The sequence below is a fragment of the Budorcas taxicolor genome, chromosome 22 (assembly GCF_023091745.1).
Source record: "Budorcas taxicolor isolate Tak-1 chromosome 22, Takin1.1, whole genome shotgun sequence".
Classification (NCBI taxonomy): domain Eukaryota; kingdom Metazoa; phylum Chordata; class Mammalia; order Artiodactyla; family Bovidae; genus Budorcas; species Budorcas taxicolor.
This window is the reverse complement of record NC_068931.1, coordinates 38038478-38054842: the sequence shown is the minus strand read 5'-3', so window position 1 is coordinate 38054842 and position 16365 is coordinate 38038478. Positions and strand designations below refer to the sequence as shown.

The 16365-nt window shown below is 39.4% G+C and overlaps 1 protein-coding gene across 1 annotated transcript in view; it reads left to right on the top strand.

The window, feature by feature from the left end:
- MYOM1 (myomesin 1) overlaps positions 1-16365 on the top strand; it is a 117945-nt gene that overhangs the window by 19360 nt on the left and 82220 nt on the right. The window contains exons 3-6 of the mRNA XM_052660544.1: positions 1973-2110; positions 5186-5417; positions 6216-6373; positions 14998-15090. Coding sequence (XP_052516504.1) covers positions 1973-2110; positions 5186-5417; positions 6216-6373; positions 14998-15090 — 621 coding nt within the window. The remainder of the gene's footprint in view (positions 1-1972; positions 2111-5185; positions 5418-6215; positions 6374-14997; positions 15091-16365) is intronic.

The window sequence follows — 16365 nt, the reverse complement described above, 5'->3', positions numbered from 1 at the left end:
TGTATAGTAATGGAATTAAAAGAGTGATGGAAAATACCACTTTAAACTTAGACCTGTATTAGCACAGCCTGTACTTTGTAACTCACTAAGGGTTTAGAATGCAATCATTTTGCTGTTGCTTGGAACAGCCACCCAGGAACAAATTTCACTAACCCTTCCAACTGGTAACCAATCCACAAGCTTGAATTCAAGGTTCTAACCTTTAGTGTTAATGCTGATCATAGAACAAGAGCTACATATTCACCCTGGGGGAGGGGCGGTTAGTGGGGGAGGAAGAGGTCTGTCATTTCCATGCTACCCCTCCACTCCGGGAATTAAAGCCAGTAGCCCACTATATACTCCCAGGTCCAGAATCACTGTACTCCCAGGGCATTCTAGAAGCCCAAGAGTTCTGTGTTGCTTGCTTAGCAGAGGATAAGTTTATTTGAATTATTGTGTATCCATTTTGTACTATGTACATGCACTGTCTTCTTTTGATCTAAGTAATTCCTGCTTTTCCTAATGTTTTTTAAAGATTGAGAAACAATCAAGGTTTGGACTTTGGAAGGTTTTTTCTGTTTTAACCAAGCAGCTTGGTTTTTCCATGCCACACCATTCACATGCTTCATTTTCTTTTCAAATTTTCTCGACACTAGGGACCTTTTTTAAAATATGTATTTCTTATTTTTAATTGGAGGGTAATTGCTTTTCAATATTGTGATGGTTTCTGCCATACATCAACATGAGTCAGCCATAGGTATATATCCCCTCCCTCTTGAACCTCCCTCCTACCTCCTTCCCCACCCCAACCCTCTAGGTTGTCACAGAGCACTAGCCTTGGGTTCCCTGCATCATACAGCAAACTCCCCTGGCTATCTGTTTTACATATGGTAACGTGTATGCTTCAATGCTATTCTCTCAAATCATCCCACCCTCTCCTTTCCCCTCTGTGTCCAAAATTCTGTCCTTTATGTGCGTGTCCTTTGCTGTTGTGTGCATAGGATCATCCCTACCATCTTTCTAAATTCCATATATTAGAGATCTTTTTAATATTAATTTTCAATTTCAGAATCAATTCAAGTCTATAGAAAGATTGCAAAGGTCATACAGAGAGTTTCTGTACAATTTCTTATTGTGACTTTCTGTCATTGCAATGGAGATGAGAGACCTTTAACCTGAGTCCATGGATTGACTTCAGACAGTCCACAAACTCCTGGAATTTATGCCAAATTCTGCATTTGAATGAAAATGCACTTCATTTCATCCAAGAACTATATAGATTAAGATTGTACTTTTAATGTCATCAATCCTTTTCTCTAGGTGCAATCTCAGTTGTCTTGTTTCCCACTCTAACACATTTTTTGCTTTATTAGAATAGCTGACTCCAAGCATCACAGGCACCAGTGTACATGGGTGGATTTTTCTGTGCCCTACAGCATTATCAAAAGGTTCTTTATCAAATCTGTAATTTTCCGAGTAACTTGATGCTGTGTATTCATCTAAAATATATTAATTCTGTTGTTTAATGAGCTCAATGTTCTTTCAAATGGAGTTTGCTACATTATACAAAAACCTGAAGTTCAACCTCAAGGTCCTGCTTCAGAATTGCCTGGGCTCTCAATACAGAAAATTTGCTTTATTTTTGTTTATCAATCCTCTGAAAGCGTTTGGATGCACAATGTATCCAAACTATTCATGTCGGCTGCCTACATTTCCAACATAAACTTAACAGCAAAGATTATTCAGAAACATTACCAAAGCACAGCTGCTTTCCCCTGAAACTTTAATGAGAAAAGCCATGAAATTACCACAGACCTATTTTTCTTATGTCTGGATAGAGTGCATTATGTGAGGTCATTTTCACTCTATTTTAGTTCTAAAGAATGAAGATAATTATAACATTAGCCATCTAGGAGTCTATGCAACACTCCTAAATTTAAAACTTCTAAACATTTTTTAAATTATTGACTAACATTAGGGTGTTTTTTGTCAGACTTACAGATTCCAGTCTGATGTTGGATTATTCATCGAAGTTGAGCCCCCAAACAAAGAGAGCCAAGAAGAGCCTTCTCTCTGGAGAGGAGAAAGAAAATCTGCCAAGTGACTACATGGTGCCTATTTTCTCAGGACGGTACGTATGGATTCTCTCCCTGGATCTGATTTTTAGAAAGTGGAGAGAGAAGTCCCTGGTGGAACTATTTAAAATTAAGACCCCATGCTCCCAATGCAGAGGACATGGGTTTGATCCCTGGTCAAGGGACTAAATCTCACATGCTAAAATTAAGAGTTTGCATGCCACAGTGAAGATCAGGGATCCTGCATACCGCAAGTAAGACCCAGTGCAGACAAGTTAATTAATTAATTAATTAATTTTAAAAAGAAGTGGGGAATAAATGTTTTCAGGTAGTAATAATAGTATCAGCTATCATTTACTGAGCATTTACTTTGTACTGGTTGAGAAAGGTCTGAGAACCTCGGAACTGCGCATAGTGGGAGATGTGATCATTGTAAAAATGTTTGCCATTACATAGGATGGCTGTATGACAACAGAGATTATGATTAGAGACTTATTTCTAATTATGTAACTAGTTGAAACTAGAAGCAGAGTATTGGATGCTAGTGATTGGACACTGTATACAGTTGCTATAGTTAGGGCACAAAGAAAGGTTAAAACTATAAAATATTGGGTGAACTAAAAGAAAAAAATCAAATGATACATTTAGGTAAATTGGTTGCCAGTGTGGTTTTAATTGTTATTCATTAAGAAGAAAAAAATCCTTAGATAACGTAGACTAACTAAAAGCATTGCAGGCATAGCTTGAATGCCTGGCTTATATTTGTTAAATATAAAATAGATTACTATTTATTTTGAGATAAAATTCAAACAAAATAATCACTAAGTCACAAGTCTGTGTAATGCCAAATTTCTGTTTATACTATAAAGTTTTGAATGATAATATATACGAAGAAATCTTGAACAGAGACTTGTCTAAGACACCAAATTAAAGTTTAACAGAGACTTTCTGAGCCTTCCCTGTTTATTTTCCTTTGAATGGACATTATTCACAAAGCTAATGTGATGTTCAAAACAAGGTTGCCCTCTCCGGGCAAAAGCTATCAGGAAAATCAGTAGGCAATAACTCGTGATTTTTGGTGACCTACTTCTGTTTCCCTGCATTTTCTCTTCCCATCGATTTTGATGATTCCTTTCCCAATTGTTTCAGAGGCTGATGTCATAATTGCTGCAAACCTCCTTAGGAAAGGGATAAACAATATTCTATTTTTAGCCTTTTATTTTCTATCTTTGATTTTTTCTATCTGATTTTTCAAATGGAACTTTATAGACAAACAGGCTTATATTGTGAAGTATGCTTGCCCAGACTCAGCTTCTAGGTTGGAGGAGAAAAATATTTAATTTTGTGCTTTTAAAAAAATCATTTAAAAGTCATGTCAGCTTAGCATTAACCTATATGGCATGACTCTCCACATGTGTGGGCACAAAATGAAGCTTCTCACTCTCTCCAGCTTCTTCCTACCCTTTTCTCACCAAACCATTTTGTTCCTTCCAGACCAGTGTCAAGAATTATTTACAGAATAAGCTGTGATAGATGAAAGTTTGAATAAAAAATTTATATTCTAGGTTTTATTTCCAGTTCTTCATTTTTTATATGGAGCCATCTCCTATATTCTATTACTATGAAGATAACACTTCATAATGATGTTCATTAACATCTAAGAGAATGGGAAAGTAATGAACATTTGTTGAATACCTGTTGTTTGCTGGAAATCATTGTAAGTGTATTATATATAAACAATCCTTCTAAGTCCTCCATTCAGCCCTGGAGTGGTGTTAGTATGTCAGTTTTTTGCACAAGGAAATCAAGGCACTTGTAATGGTTGAGTTGAGAGTCCCCCTAGGACTGGAAAATGCAAATATAGTACATTTTTGGAGAATACGATTTCTTCTGGATAGCACTTGAAAATTCCACTTCTTACAGCCTAGGTAGGGCTTCCCAGGTGACACTAGTGGTAAAGATCCCAGCTGTCAATGCAGGAGACATAAAAGACATGGGTTTGATCTCTGGTTGGGAAGATCCCTAGCAACCCACTCGGGTGTTCTTGCCTGGACAGAGGAGCCTGGTGGGCTATAGTCCATAGGGTTGCAGAGAGTCAAAGAAGACTGAAGCGACTTGGCACACATGCATGGTCTAAGTAGAGCTAACTTTATGTCAGCAACAGGTTTTAAATTGAGATAGAGGATTGGAAAGGTTTTAAATTTATTTAAAATTTTCAGTAGTGTGCTTTTGATGTTAGCATCATTTTCTTGCTCTTATACCCAGATTATAGCAGGGTTATCGCTGACATGCACATATGCAATTACTTAAAGGCAAATGTCCCTGCTGTTCTGGGTCAAAAATATATTTTTAAGGGTACTTGAGTTTTCCTAATTGCAGATGCCTCCCTCTCCCCCACCTCCAACCTCCATGTCCTGTGGCATGTGGGATGTTCCTGGACCAGGGGTCAAACCCATGTCCCCTGCATTGGCAGACTGATTCTTATCCACTGTACCACCAGGGAAGTCCTGCATAACCTTTATTATTTTGGAAAGGAAACTGCTAGGCATAAGGATCACACATACATTTATAGCTTATTTATGTGTGCAGCAGCTCTGGGTAATGCATTCTGTCATCTGAGTTACAGAATCCAGATAAAGCACACTAGTCATAAATCAGGATCCCAGTCACACAACTGTCTGTCATTTTACAATGCTGTCTTCTCTAGAAGGAAGTCATAAATTAATATTTTATTACAGACTAAACTGTGTTTATACACACTAAGAAAACCAAAGAAATGATATTGGGCAAGTTATCTTACTTCTCTGTGCCTTGTTACCATATGTCTAAAGTAGAAAGGATACAGTTTACTTCAAAGGGTTGTTGTAGGGGAAAATAAGATAATTTATGCAAACAGCACTTGGTAGAGCACCCTGGCCACAACAGGTATTACTATCGTCATCATCATTTGTTAAGGTGAAGGTCACGTCCATGTGTGAAGAGTTAGCTCCTATGGGCCAGTGTTTTGTATGTCAGGTTTTCCTTGGGCACAGTGTACAACATCTGAAGTCTGGTGCTTTGAACTTGGCAAAATTGGGCAATCTTATCACTGACATCCACAATAACCATATTTTGCTCTTATTTTATTTTAGCCAAGTGCATGTCAGTGGAATTACAGACACGGAAGAGCAAAGAATTAAAGAAGCTGCTGCTTACATAGCCCAGAGGAATCTCCTTGCTAGTGAGGAAGGCATAACAGCCAGCAAGCAGTCCTCAGTATCTAAGCAGTCCGTGTCCACGCTTCACCAGGAAGAGGCCTTTGAGAAGAAGTCAAGGAAAGTTGCCATTCGAGAAAAGGCGGAACAGCTGTCACTGAAAAAAACGGTAAGAAAAGACAATTTAACATAACTTACAAAAGTATAAGTGCCACCACTACATATAAAATGGGCTTCCCTGGTGGATCAGATGGTAAAGAACCTGCCTGCAATGCAGGAGACCTGGGTTCAATCCCTCAGTTGGGAAGATCCCCTGGAGGAGGGCATGGCAACCCACACCAGTATTCTTGCCTGGAGAATCCTGTGGACAGAGAAGCTAATAAGGACCTACTGTAGAGCACAGGGAACCCTACTTAATACTCAGTAATGATCTATATGGGAATAGAATATAAGAGTGTTTACATGTATGTGTAAAACTGATTCACTTTGCTGTGCAGCAGCAACTAATACAGCATTGTAAATCAACTAGACTGCAATAAAAATTAATCTTAAAAAAGTAGAAATACGTGTAACATTGTGCATGTGTGTAATAAAGATTAATTAGTTTCAAATGAAGAACTCTGTGGTCTTGGTGGAGAAATAAGAAAAAAGGGGAAAAGACATCAAAATATATAGTTCAAAGAAAGACAGACTTTATAGTTTTAAGTTCTGTGAAATTGTAGGTTCTACAGAAGTTAAAGTTCTTGAGAACCTTAAGAAATCTACCTTTGGAAAGTACAATATGTTGCTCAGGCTTAGAATGTTAAAAATTAAGTGATATGTCTATTTTTTAAAAGGGATAAGGGGAGTTCGTTTGCTCCAAATACCAAAGTAAGACTCCAAACGAAAAAATGATCATTTTGATTTCTACATTTCATTTTTGTAGCACATGTTACTTTGGTTTCATGTCTTGATAATTTTTTTCCAGTTAGAAGAAACTGAGGCATTTCATAAAAAGTTGAATGAAGATAATCTTCTCCATGCTCCTGAATTTGTCATTAAACCTCGTTCCCATACTGTTTGGGAGAAAGAAAATGTAAAATTACACTGCTCTGTAGCCGGCTGGCCAGCACCTCGTCTCACATGGTACGCTATCTTTTTGAAAGCTTCTCATAGAATTGATTACTCAAAGTTAATTTTAAATCCTGTGAAAACATGTGGATTTATGAACATGCAAGAGTCAGTGAAAGCATCTGTAAGTTCGAGTAAATTTTTTTAAATAGTGAAGAAAGAATACATGCATGGAAGGAAGAATGATTTTGCAGCCATTATAATTTATTATGATACTTTATAGTCTTCTTATACAAATGGGTCTTTATCTTATATAAAGTGTTAAAATTTAGTCAGCGTATTTATTTGGTAACATTTTGTGATGAAAAGCAATGCCACCTTTTAGAGAAATAAAGCCCAGAGGGCTTCATCTCTAGTCCTTATGTGAGCTGAGGTCCTAGTTTCTAAAGCCAAATAAAGAAGGGGATGGGATGGGGATCTGTTTCTAATAGGAGGTCTGAAGAAACTTTTATTCCATAAAGAAGAAGCTCCACTTTTTTTCTGTCCATTATATATCCTATTGCAATTGTCAGTGACTTGGTAACCCCTAAAATCAGAACTCGTATGGCATGAATGTCTGCCATGGAGAGCGGGAATCTGAAGAGGATTGTAAGCCAGTTTTAAAAGGTGTTTTCCGTCTTATTCTACAGTGTGGGTATTTTGCATGCTGCTTTCTTACTCTCAGGAGGGTGTCGCAGTATAAACACTGCAGAGAGTGGCACTGTTGCCCACAGAGAACCAGCTCCTGCTCCCTTTTCTGTCATTTCTAATGTTGTTTGGACACCTCGTTTATATAACGGAGGCTGACAAGATAAACCCTTACCTAAGGTTATTCTTAAGGAGCAAGTGGTGAGTTTTTTTTTTTTTTAATTCACCTATAATATCAACCTGCCTGTGACCAAACTGGATTTACATACAGTTTTTCTTGTACATAAACTTTTCCCAGAGTTCTTGAGTTTGAAAGTGAGAGAATGAAAAACAAAGCCAGTTATTACCAAGATAAATAATTTATAGTAAACAAAGAGGAGACATGTAAGAACATATTTCAATGAAAATGAAGTTTAAAAAAACCAATTTCCAAGCTTTAAAAATATGAGTATACTATCATAACCTGGGCTTCCCTGGTGGTTCAGTTGGTAAAGAATCCACCTGCAATGCGGGAGACCTGGGTTCGATCCCTGCGTTGGGATCGCTTGGAGAAAGAAATGGCAACCCACTCCAGTGTTCCGGACTATACAGTCCATGGGGTTGGAAAGAGTTGGACACAACTGACAAACATAGTAAGCTAGGAATCTGTTCATCTTTATCCCCTGCCTTTGTCTCTGCCTATTGGGTTGCATAGATTGGCCTATAAAAGGGACATTTCCTCTTAAAAACTGATTACTTTTTACTTCAGAAAAAATTCAAACTTTCTTGTAGAAATTCATAAAGAGGGACTTCCCCAGCAGCCCAGTGATTAAGACTCTGCCTTCCAAAACAGGGGATGGGGATTCGATCCCTGGTTGAGGAGCTAAGATCCCAGAAGTTGTGTGGTGTGGCAAAAAAAAAAAAGAAAAGAAATACATAAAGAATAACAAAGTTTTAGCTCCAAGAAATATTACTTGATGAGTAAAAAAATTCCTCATGTTTCATGAATTAAAATGTACTACTGGTAAATGAATACTTGGAGTCTTTAAGTAGATATATTTATTATACAGTGTCCTATCTCTGTTTTCCTGATTTTTAAACATCAGAGTTAAAGATGACTTTCAAAAGAATACAAAGTGATCTCTATAAGATAAATATTAATTTCTTAAGCATTTACTTATTCTGTGAGATACACAGTCACTAGAATACAAACATACCATATACCACTGATGTCACTAAGCCAGAGTGATGAGGTTGCACAAAGGCAGAGCTCAAATTCCATTGGAGATTGAACTCCTCACATGGTGTTCTTGGGCTGAAAAAGGAGTAATTTAAAAACAAACAAAAAGATATAAACTCCACTGAAAAAATATGAGATGACTAAACTTGGCAACTCTTAAAATTCCAGTCAAATTTAAAAATAGAAATACTGTCAGTTTTTAGTTATCCTCACTAATGGGGCTGGGAGTATGATTAATCCCTCAAATCTTTCATGTTTGGCTTTGAAATATTTATTTCCTTAACATGTGAATTTTATGGCATCAGGGCTCATTTTAATCAAAGACAAAAGCACAGAGACAAGATTTGTCTCTGGAAGGCTGTTCGTTGACTGGGACAAGACTTCGGAGAACCCAAATCAATTCTGTTCAGAAACTTCCAGGAGGGACGAATCAGAGCACTTCACACAAAGCCCTGTTGCCTTACAAGTCAAGTGTGAAGTAAATATGAAAACAAAAGAATCAGTGGACCACTAAGAAAATAGTTCACCTTCCTTTAGCGAGCAAGGTTTGCCCCTGGATAAAGCTGAAATTTAGACAATCAGCTAGTAGATAGCTAAGAACTGGCTCTGGCAATAGCTAAGGTCAGGTTTTGTGGGGCAGGAGGGTTATACAATTTGAGGAGCATCCTTTATAAAAAAAAGGTTATAAAGTTAGTCACATGCATTAGTCCATAAGGGGACCTGTGCTGATGAGAGATCCTGCAACTTCAACTTCTCTAGTTTTAAGGTAAATCCACCTCTGAGAGTAAATTTCATGGGGGATTAATATATTAATACCTTCCTGGGTATGTTGCCTTTTAAAAAATAACCATTGAATGAAGCTCTAATTTACTTTGCAAGCTGCTAGTCCAGATTACACAATCTTCATTGAGCATCCTCCCCCTCAATGAACAGAGAACCCACAACTCAAGCGAGAACCAAGATGTTGGTAATTAATTTGCTGGCCTTGATGTCTCTTTGGTACCGAGCTGCCACCTCCTGGGCCTGACTCTGAGTACAAGTATGAGAGAAACCATTGAGAATGACCTTCCTGAATAGAAGAAGGTCAAGTACAGAAACAAGTTTCCAATGCTGCTGAGGGCAGTTGTGCTGTCTCCACTTGAGCCTTTAGGTCCTAAGCCACATCTTTCCAAGTCATGTGTGCCCTGGGTCTGACTCCCTAAGACTCCTTTCCAAGGAACGTTCAGTTCCAGGTTTCCACTGGCACCCTCAGGCTATGGAAATCCCTGAGGCTGAACAAATGATATCAACATGCTGCAGCTGCCCTTCAGCCAGCCCCTGCATACTGACTAAATCTGGATGGAGTCTAGAGCGTACCTGGAGAGCGCTTACTGACAGGCGGGCCCATCACTCATCACCATCACTCATCACAGCCAGGTGCAGAGATGCTGAGCAGCACTGCCCTATTCCCAGTTCACCTTCAGAGCAGAAGGAAGCCTGTGGGCCCTGGGTGCAGGAGAAAAGTTAGTTGCAAAAGACACAGCAGTGAAGCTGGCCATCCAGAAGGAGGGCTAGCCAACAGAGAAGGAGAAATATATATGTGGTGAAAAACCAGTTGTTTAATTTAATAGGTTACATTTATATAATAACTTGTTTATAGGCAGTATACTGTTGTAAAGGGGGGAGGAAAAGCATTTATGCTTGTATCTTTATTATTGCATAAAGAAGCTCTGAATGGACATATAAAACCTAAGGAGAACAGTTAGCTGTGGGGAGAAGCTGGGCAGAAGGCAGACAGGTGTGAGAAAAGAGAATGTTCCCTGGGCACCCCTATATTTTCTGATTCTTGGATCATATGCTCGCATTGCCTGGTCAGATTGTAAGAAGCTATATGAAATAGGGGAGAAAAGTTCTCTTTAAAAGAAAGAGAATTAAATTAGTTGTACCGCCTCTTTTTTTAGAGAGCCAGATTTAATTGCATTTTGATCCCAAAGCCTAGATTGATTTTTGTCAGTGGAAATTGGGATTATATAATCTGCAGGGAGCCTCACGCCAACTCCTGGAACAATATATTGTTATTATCACGTAACGCTCATGTGTTCACACACTCAGTGTCCTTGTTTTCGGATTTATATGTGGATCCTGGGCTACAGTCCATAGGGTTGCAGAGTCGAATGTGACTGGAGCAACTTAGCACCTGGGTTAGATCCTCAGGCAAGACACTTAAAAGACATATTTGAAATTCCTCACATTATCCCTGAAGTCATTGCCACTTCAGGGATAGTGTGAAGACAGACACTTAAAGAAACTTGTCATTGAACATGATCATAGTTCAAAACCTAGGGATAAGATAGTATGAGAAATGTATTTTAAGAAGAGTCTGGAGATTTGGAAAAGTCTTATTTTATTTTTGCAAATTATGAGAATTCATAAATTCCATAGTAGAATTAACACATGAATTTTTTATAAGATTAGAGTTATTTGCAATGTATTTAAATTTAGCAATTACTGCCATATTATTGTAGGAAAACAACCTGCATTTAAAATATTAAAAATTATTTATAATTACTTTTGAAGTATAAAGGTTTGGGATTTTATTTTAGATTTTTCTTATTTACAATCCAAATTCTATGCTAATAGAAGAGTTAGCTCTCAGCTAATTGGTTTTTAAAGTGAGTAATGGCTGTTTGTTCAAAACAATAGGGTTGCATTCTAACCACGCTTTTGCGGGAAGGGGATTCAACGTGATAGAGATCATCTTGGCAGCATTATTTGCTGACAAAGAAAAGTTAGAGTGAAGTCCTTTTGTTTGACCACATTTTACACTGCCAAAGAGCTTTCACTGTAACCCCTTGTTATCAAATTCAGCCTAGTATCCAGACAGACATTTGTTTGGGGAAATTAAGTGTATGTTTTACATACATATATGAAGAATATTATTCTAGAAGTAATGTGTAACAGAAGTTCATTAACTAGTCGTTCATACACTTCACATGAAAATGATGTGGAAAAGGGTGTACATCTAAATACTCACAAGAATTTCAGAAACCTGATAAATAGTCCCAGGGTATAGATTACTCTCTAAAATTAGCCGATGAGTGGCCAGTTTGGAATTTCACTTTCCAGAAATAACAAGCTGTGAAGTGTACACAGAGCAGGCCTCAAATTCTCCTTCTCTGCTCTGATTTGATACTGAAGACAGTCAATCACAAGTGGCTCTGAACCTGAGTGCCTCGCAAGGTGAATTCCTTGGAGAACAGACTTGAATAGCTTCCTCATTTAATCCTTGTGTGCTGCTTTAAAACAGGCACTTCTTACACTGACATATAGAGTCCCAGTGGAGAGAAAATGTGTGTGTGTGTGTGTGTGAGAGAGAGAGAGAGCACGAGAGAAATCTATTTCAAGCGGTCACATTAGAAAACTGAGGGAAAGGCATTGAGATACTAAGTCACACAGGACTGGAATAGTGGTCCCCAGACTCTGGGATCTAGAGTCTGATGATCTGAGGTGGTGCTGATGTAATAATAACAGAAATAAAGTGAACAATAAATGTACTGTGCTTGAATCATCCTGAAACCATCCCCCACCCCCTGGTTTGTGGAAAAATTTTCTTCCATGAAACCGTTCCCAGGTGCTGAAAAGGTTGGGGACTGCTGGACTGAAGGACAAGGAAGGTAAAGCAAGCCTAAGAGCTGCAAATGCTATTTTAATTTAAACTTTACGGAAATATGAACATCATTTTTGGTCAGAAGCCAGATCAAGTGTCACTCAGTTGTTTGGTCAAGTAGCACCAGCCACATACCTTTGGTGTGTTTTTTATATCTTCTTATGTTGGGAAGAAATACTGAAAATACCCCAGCACAAAGAAAACTGAGCAAAACGAAGCTTCTGAGTCGACTGTGAAATGACCTAAACCGATTCAGTCAGGAGAACATGTTCATGATTAATGTGTTGGACCCTGTCATTCATCCAAACTAGGAATGTTCCAAATTAAGAGCAGCCAGCAGATTGCTTTTTACAGCCCATCTCTGATCAAACAGTCCTGTCCGCCTGGAGCCCTGTGGAGGGCCAGCTGCCTGAGGCCGTTTGTGGACTGTCAGAAACAGCTAGGAATGATTCCCAAGGGAGGGGCAGAAGGCTGTGCCCGTACACCTGCTACACAGCTGCGATTCCAAATCCACCCTCCTGTTTCACATCCAAGGAAACCAAGACAAACAGCCTCAGCATACCTTCTTCATCTGCACTAATTTTAAATTATCCATATCATGAAGGATGGATTTGTCAGAACTCTGTTCTTTTGCCAAAATTCAAGAAGCACAATTGAATTTATGATGTTACCCAATGACTCTGTTCAGTCCAATTTAATAAACACTGCCTAATATTTTCCTGGGATGGCTGCTTCCTTGAGAGTGGGAATAGAAATCAATACGGATCAGACAGAATCCCCATCTTCAAGGCACTCATGGTTTAGCAGAAGTGACACTTACCCAACCATAATTTGATTAATGTTATACCTTCCCATTTGAACCAAGTAACACTGATGTGAAGAGGAGGGAATGATGTGTGGAATTCCAGGGCGGAGATTATTGAAGTGGCATTTGATCAGAGCCTTGAAGGATGAGTTGTAATTTTGCTAGGTGGAGAATGGTGTATTTTTTAAAGTGTAGAAAGGGTGCGTTTTAGGGACATAGGGCGTGAGTGTGAGTGTGTGTGTGTGTGTGTGTGTGTGTGTTTACACAAGCTGGGGAGAGGAAAGAACTGGCTGAAGATTATTTCCTTTCTCTTTCCCTTTCTATAGCTTTCCTTGCTCCCAAATCTGCTTATAACCATGTCCAAAAATCTGAAGAAATAAAATGCAGCTAAATAGAGAATGGGGCTTCCCCGTTGGCTCAGTGGTAAAGAATCCACCTGCTAAGCAGGAGACGTGAGTTTGATCCCTGGGTTGGGACAATCCCCTGGAGAAGTTAATGGCAACACACTCCAGTATTCTTACCTGGAAAATCCCATGGACAGAGGAACCTGGTGGGCTACAGTCCCTGCGGTGGCAAAGAGTTGGACATGACTTAGCGACTAAACAGTAACAACAAATAGAAAACAGTTGGAAAATGGAAGCATCCCATGTTGTCAGGAGCCAGACCTCCTTGGTTCAGATCTCAGCTCTGCTGTTTTAGCTGTTAAAGCTGGGGCAGGCTACTTAACCATTCTGTGCCTGAGTTTTTTCATCTGGAGAATGATGTTAAAAGTAGTAGCACTGGGAATTCCCTGGTGGTCCAATGGCTGGGACTCTGAGCTCCCAGTGCACGGGGCCCAGGTTCAATCCCTGGTTGGGGAGCTAGACCTAGACCTCGTGAGCCATAGCTAAAGATACTGTATGCTGCAACTAAGAGCCAGCACAGCCAAATAAAAAATATATTTATATTCTTTAAAAAGTAGTGCAACCTTATGTGGTTGTTGTGAGGACTGAATTTACTAATCTAGACAGAAAGTACTTAGAGCCTTTCCCGACTCTCAGTAAATACTCTGTTATGGTTATTAGCATTATTTGTGATAACTACGCACAGGAAGTGGAATGTCTGAAAAGGAAACACATGAAATTTAGCTCCCCTTTTGGGCAGAAAATGGCTTACGCAGAAAAGCTAGGTCCAGCACCATCGCTACTGGCTACTGAGAACATGAGGCTTCTCTGGTGGCTCAGACAGTAAAGAATCCTCCTGCCAGTGCAGGAGCTGCAGGAGACTTGGGTCCGATCTCTGGGTGGGGAAGCTCCCCTGGAGTAGGAAATGGCAACCTACTCCAGTATTCTTGCCTGGAGAATCCCATGGACAGAGGAATCTGGCTGGCTACAGTCAATGGGGTTGCAAAGAGCTGGACACAACTGAATGACTGAGCACGCACTGAGAACATGAGGATGTGGTGATGAGTCAAGGTGCAGACTCAGGGGCCAGTGTCTCAGGAGCGGCCCCTCCAGGGAGCCCCTGCCTCTCAACACTGAGCGGCTTCGCCAGGAATCGGCAGTCAGCAAAAGGGACTCTTTTAAGGTTCTATTTATCAGTAGTTTTCTTTCATGACTGATATTCTAAGTTCTTCCAAGCTGAGAGCTATGTTTGCTCATGACAGAATAAAACAAATATAATGAGCTTTCCATGCAATGACAAGGTTTTGAACAATGTGCAGGAATGTCAGTGGGAAGGATGTTTTGCTTTCATCCTACACAGACAGCCAACAAAAAACCCACTCAAAGCCTTCCTCTCTGTTGTGTCAACAATGGTTGTCTTTCTTTTTATTTTCAAGTTCATCTATTGAAGTATAATATGTACACAAAATAGTGTGGTATGGCATATAAATGTAGACCTTTGATTAATTTTTGTAGACCACCTACACCCAGGTAACAAGCACCAAAATCAAGAAACCAAACATTATCAACACCCAAGGGACCGCCTTCATCCCTGCCCCTTGCCCTGACTTCTAGCAGCATTAATTGATCTTTTCTTGTTTTGTACTTTACGTAAAAACAATCATTATGCTCTTTTGTATCTGGCTCTTTCCACTCAAAATTATGTATGCAAGATTCAAACACAAGGTTGGGAATGGCCAACTTCTTGAGTGTAGTTTTTGTAATGGAGGAGGGAAGCACATTCATCAAGAAAGTTTATGATACTTGTAATGAATTTTATTTGCATTTATTGAGCAGACTCTGCTATTGACCTCTGTGCTATGTCTACAGATGTTTTTTCAAGAAGAACAATTGTGTGTGTGTTAATCATGAAGCTGTTTATACCTCAACTTACTTCACCTCGTTTCCATTGTCTCATAGGTATAAAAACCAGGTGCCAATAAATGTCCAGGCACATCCTGGAAAGTATGTCATCGAAAGCCGATATGGAGTGCACACTCTGGAGATAAACGCGTAAGAAACATCACGGTCTGTGTGTGTTGCCGACAATTGCTTGGCGGGGGGTTCTCCCCTCTTCCTCCCTACGCGGTGGAATCAGGATGGGGACAGTCCCAAGTATTGCTTCTCTTGGTGCACACCTATGAGTGATAATCATGACATTCTTACCAAGCCCATGTTACTGCCCAAAGTGATCTTTTGAATTTAGTCAAAGATGATGAGGAAAAATTCATTTATATCTATTTAAACTTTTGTATGGGCTTCCCAGGGGCTCAGTGTTAAAGACTCCGCCTGCCAGTGCAGATGACTCAAGTACGATCCCTACGTTAGGAGGAAATGGCAATCCTCTCCAGTATTCTTGCTGAGAAAATCCCATAGACAGAAGGGTCTGAGGGGCTACATAGATCTATGGGGCTGCAAAGAATCAGACACGACTGAGCAACTAAACAATCCTTTTATGTACTTTAGAGTTCTTCTCAGGTATTAGCAAGAAAAATCAGTTACAAAATAGGCATTTATATTCAGCTGCCTTCTCAGAGTCCCAAATCGCACCAGCATTATACACATTTACCTTTAATCAGTATAGACCAATGAAGTTTGAGGTGGGTGACACTGAATGTAAGCTGGACCTAGAAAAGTTGTTTTTTCCTTCAGCTCACCAGAAACTGTGTGGAAACTATGTGCCCATTCTGTCAACCTATAGATGGATGCAGGGTCTGACATTGAGATATTTTTTAAAGCAAATCAACAGCAAAAATTTTAAAGCAGAATCCACATCAAAGTTTCTAGGTCTTCAAAGGTGCATCATGTCTCCTAACATGGTTTTGAAATCCAAGCCTACTAATGTGGATGAAGAAGTTACACAAGCTCCCAGCATTTCCAGTTCAAATAAAACGATGACATGCTGCAAAGTCAAAGTAGAATTTAAGTCATTCTAATCTCAGGAGATACATAGCTTTCTCAGATCAGAGAGGTTGGCACAGGTCATACTTGGCTTCAAGCAGAACCCTGAGACCCTGGGATTATCACCAAGCAGGGACCTCTTCATAAAGACCCATCCATTCTGTCAGTTGGTGATTCATCCAAGTCGGCAGCGAGCTGTGTAGTTGCTTTATAATTAAATATCTATGGAAGAAGCAATCATATTGACCCACCTGGGATTCTATTTATGTCTGTAAAATTTCAACAAGAACTAAAATGTCATCAATGAAACTAAAGAAGAACAGTGAAGAACACGAACCCTGGCAATGATAAAACAGCTTGCATTGAAATTTTAGCCTGTTCATCTTT